Below are 3167 nucleotides of genomic sequence, written 5' to 3'. Positions count from 1 at the left end.
ATTACGCCCTCACCGGAAACGTTCGTGATTGTATAACCGAAGAGGGCGCGATTCACGCGACTAGTACATTACAAATCAGAAGATTGTTGTTGCTTCAAATTTAGTAAATTACACTGCCATCAATTTATTTTCGAATTAAGAGCCGCACAATATGTTCACCTAGCACAACAAAATGCAATAAGTACTCACGCAATGATGATCAACAGCTTGAGATCAAAACGTCTAGGGGCACTCGAATTGATGTATGGGTACCCATGCTCAAACATTGCTTTTAAAAAAACGCCCCTAATTGTGTACATACTGAATGTCTGAACGTCTTGTATGACGGAATACAGATTCACCCTGGAGATAACATGGAGATTGAAAAAAACAATGTTTGTTTGCGCTTATCATTTTGAGAACAATCTACCCTTTTTTATTGCGATATTAATAACTCCAATCACGCAGCGAAACAATATGTGAAAAAGCAGTGTTTGGACACTCGGAATGTACTCTTGGCTGATAAAATCTAGAAATAGTCGTCGAATATTTGGTTTGCGCTTTGCAGGGACACTACATATAGATAACAGCTTGCTTGTTGATTACCCTGTCTAGATTTCCGACTCAACTGGGAAATTGTCATGCTGCTAGACGCCCCTGCTAGACGTTGGACTGTCACATTCTGTACGCCACTTTTAAAGTACGCATTGTGCATAATACGTGGGCCAAAACATCAATAGCGGTAAACGTAAAATATATGTTCATTTCTCGTTCTATTTCGTTTCACTCGAAAGAACTTCACTTCTCTGGCGAACACGCAATTTTCAACGAACTTTTCTACTTACGGAGTATACGAAAATAAAACATTTTATTAACAGGCGCAAATGTAAACTGCCTGTAGCAAAAAAAACAAAAAAAACAAAAAAAAAACAAAAACAAAAACAAACAGCACAATGGACAGTTCGACGCCCAACACAGAGCATATCGCAAAGATGCATAACTGACGGTCGTTCAACTATTTTATTCGGTTTACACTGTATTTTGCTGATCGAACCCGGGGTATTATATAGAGGGGTTAGTTTTTCAGTTTTTGACCGCTGACTGACGTGCAAAATAAGCGAACAGAATAATATATACCTTCTGCATCCGCCCCTGGTGTCATTACATATTCATTTTTTTTCAGAAATGATTTCCACGTCCACAGACAGCCTTCATATTTAAAGCGGGAGGGTCGTCACCTCGAATTGAGTTCCAAGCGACGATAACAACACACGCTAAAACGCAAAGGCTCATGGGTAGACGCTTGTTTGTAAACAATATCACGCTATGGCCATCTTACGCATGCACAGGTGACGACTTCCCCGCTTTAAATTACTCTCGATAGTGCTTTGTTATCTTTATTTAAATTTCCACCATCACGTGACAGATTCCATTTTTTTCAGCCAATTAGAAAGTCCAATATACTACAAAAATCAACCTTCCAATGAATTGGTCGCGGAGCTTAGAAACCGAAAAAAAAGACAAGAGTGTATTGAACGATCTCTTACGTCATGTAAGAACCCAACTCATGACGTCATAGAATTGTGTGTACACACGTCGTATACATCACAGCTTATTTGCATCACGACTTGCTACGACGACAGGGTAGCGTTACAATTGATTGATTAGTTCACGTCTACTTTTCTAGTATATACTAGTATGTGATTGGCATTACAAATACACCCTCAAACAGTATAAACATGAAAACACAAACACAAATACAATACAACATGCTACTGAGGGCGCACTTGGAAGCATTGTAACATATCCTACTAACTTAGTAACCCTGTCGCAACAAATGGTACATTTCATTTTGTAATCCATCTGCCGAAGTACAGCCTGCCAGTGGCAGTAGGGAGAATCAGTAACAGCTGTGCCGTCAACGACACATGAACGTTTATCATTTTAACTAAAGCCTGTTTAACAGTAATGATAATTCAGAGATTTTCAAATTTGTATATCATTCGACAGGGAAAGCCAATTTAAATATAACAAACATAAATAAAACGCAATGTATAACCTTATTCATACTAAAAATCTGTTTGATGAAACGGTATTGCTGAAATACACGGATTATACGGGATTTAAAAGTAGTGTGATTTGGTAAATTTAAATTGTAAACTGTATCGACCTACATGTGAGAATGCATTTCAACGGGACAGACATTTTAATACCCTTTTTTTTTCTAAAACACTGTAATAAATGAAAATTTAATTAAAAACGTGTGGCATAATAACAATGCCGTATTTAGGCTATTTACAAAAAAAATTTGAACACGCCTCATTGCAGCATATTTCAAATAATCATTAACATTTCTCGTTCCCAAAAGACACTAAATCAAATTGTAATTATATATTTAAATAGCTTTGTTATATTATTATAGTCTCGTGTTGTTTATAGTGTCGTAATACCATTTTTCTAACTAAATGTGTTTGTACAAGAGAACGCCATTAACTCACTCAACCTATCGTCTTTACTGATCAAACTCCCGTCAATGCTGAATTTCTTAGTTTGTTATTTAATCCTTCATGTGTCTGGTGCTACAATGAATTAGATTTTTTCTGTGAGATGTTTGCATATATAACACACAGCAATAACAATAATGTGTTTTATTGTACGGTCGCCCGTAGTATACGTCAGCCGGGAGGCGATCCTGGCATCGGATCAATAAATGTTAAGTTTTTATTCTCGAACTCAATTTTGCTTCTCACTTTTCGCCATCCGAAAATCTTGTAAATATGATCAGAACATAAGTCCTGAATTATTTTCACCTCTTCGTACTTGAGATTTTTCCGCCACTTAGATATTGAATCAATGTGCCCGGCATCTGCTTCAGTGTGTGCGTTGCCGTTTAATCCTACGAAGTTGAAAAGATTGGGTATAACTTTATGCGGATACATCGTCATGTCTTCATAGCGTACCAAAATGGAATTTTTCTGTAGCCAGGTGGGACCTGTTGTTATCGCATTGTAGTTAGTCTCTAACCAAACGCAATGTTCTTTTACATACTCTGCTAGTATGGGGTGTAATTGAACAGTTCCGTTTGGAGATATTTCCCGACGCGGAAATGATGCTTTACGCCTCGAGCTCGTCATGCCGCGAGGATCACGAGCTAGGACCACCACTTTAACCTCATCGTTTTTTAACAT

General features: G+C 37.6%; 1 protein-coding gene across 1 annotated transcript; it reads right to left on the bottom strand.

Moving 5' to 3' along the window:
- Positions 1–2654: 2654 nt before the first annotated feature.
- Positions 2655–3167, bottom strand: LOC102806669 (carbohydrate sulfotransferase 3-like). Its single transcript, XM_006817859.1, has one exon. It carries the CDS (start codon positions 3165–3167, stop codon positions 2655–2657), a length of 513 nt encoding a protein of 170 aa, XP_006817922.1.

The sequence above is a fragment of the Saccoglossus kowalevskii genome, chromosome 16 (genome assembly GCF_978046115.1).
Source record: "Saccoglossus kowalevskii chromosome 16, keSacKowa6.1, whole genome shotgun sequence".
Taxonomy (NCBI): Eukaryota; Metazoa; Hemichordata; class Enteropneusta; family Harrimaniidae; genus Saccoglossus; species Saccoglossus kowalevskii.
This window is presented reverse-complemented; position numbering and strand designations above follow the sequence as displayed.

Coding starts and splice junctions, on each gene's coding strand:
- LOC102806669 (XM_006817859.1), bottom strand. CDS start 3,167: ATGTTAAAAAACGATGAGGTTAAAGTGGTGGTCCTAGCTCGTGATCCT.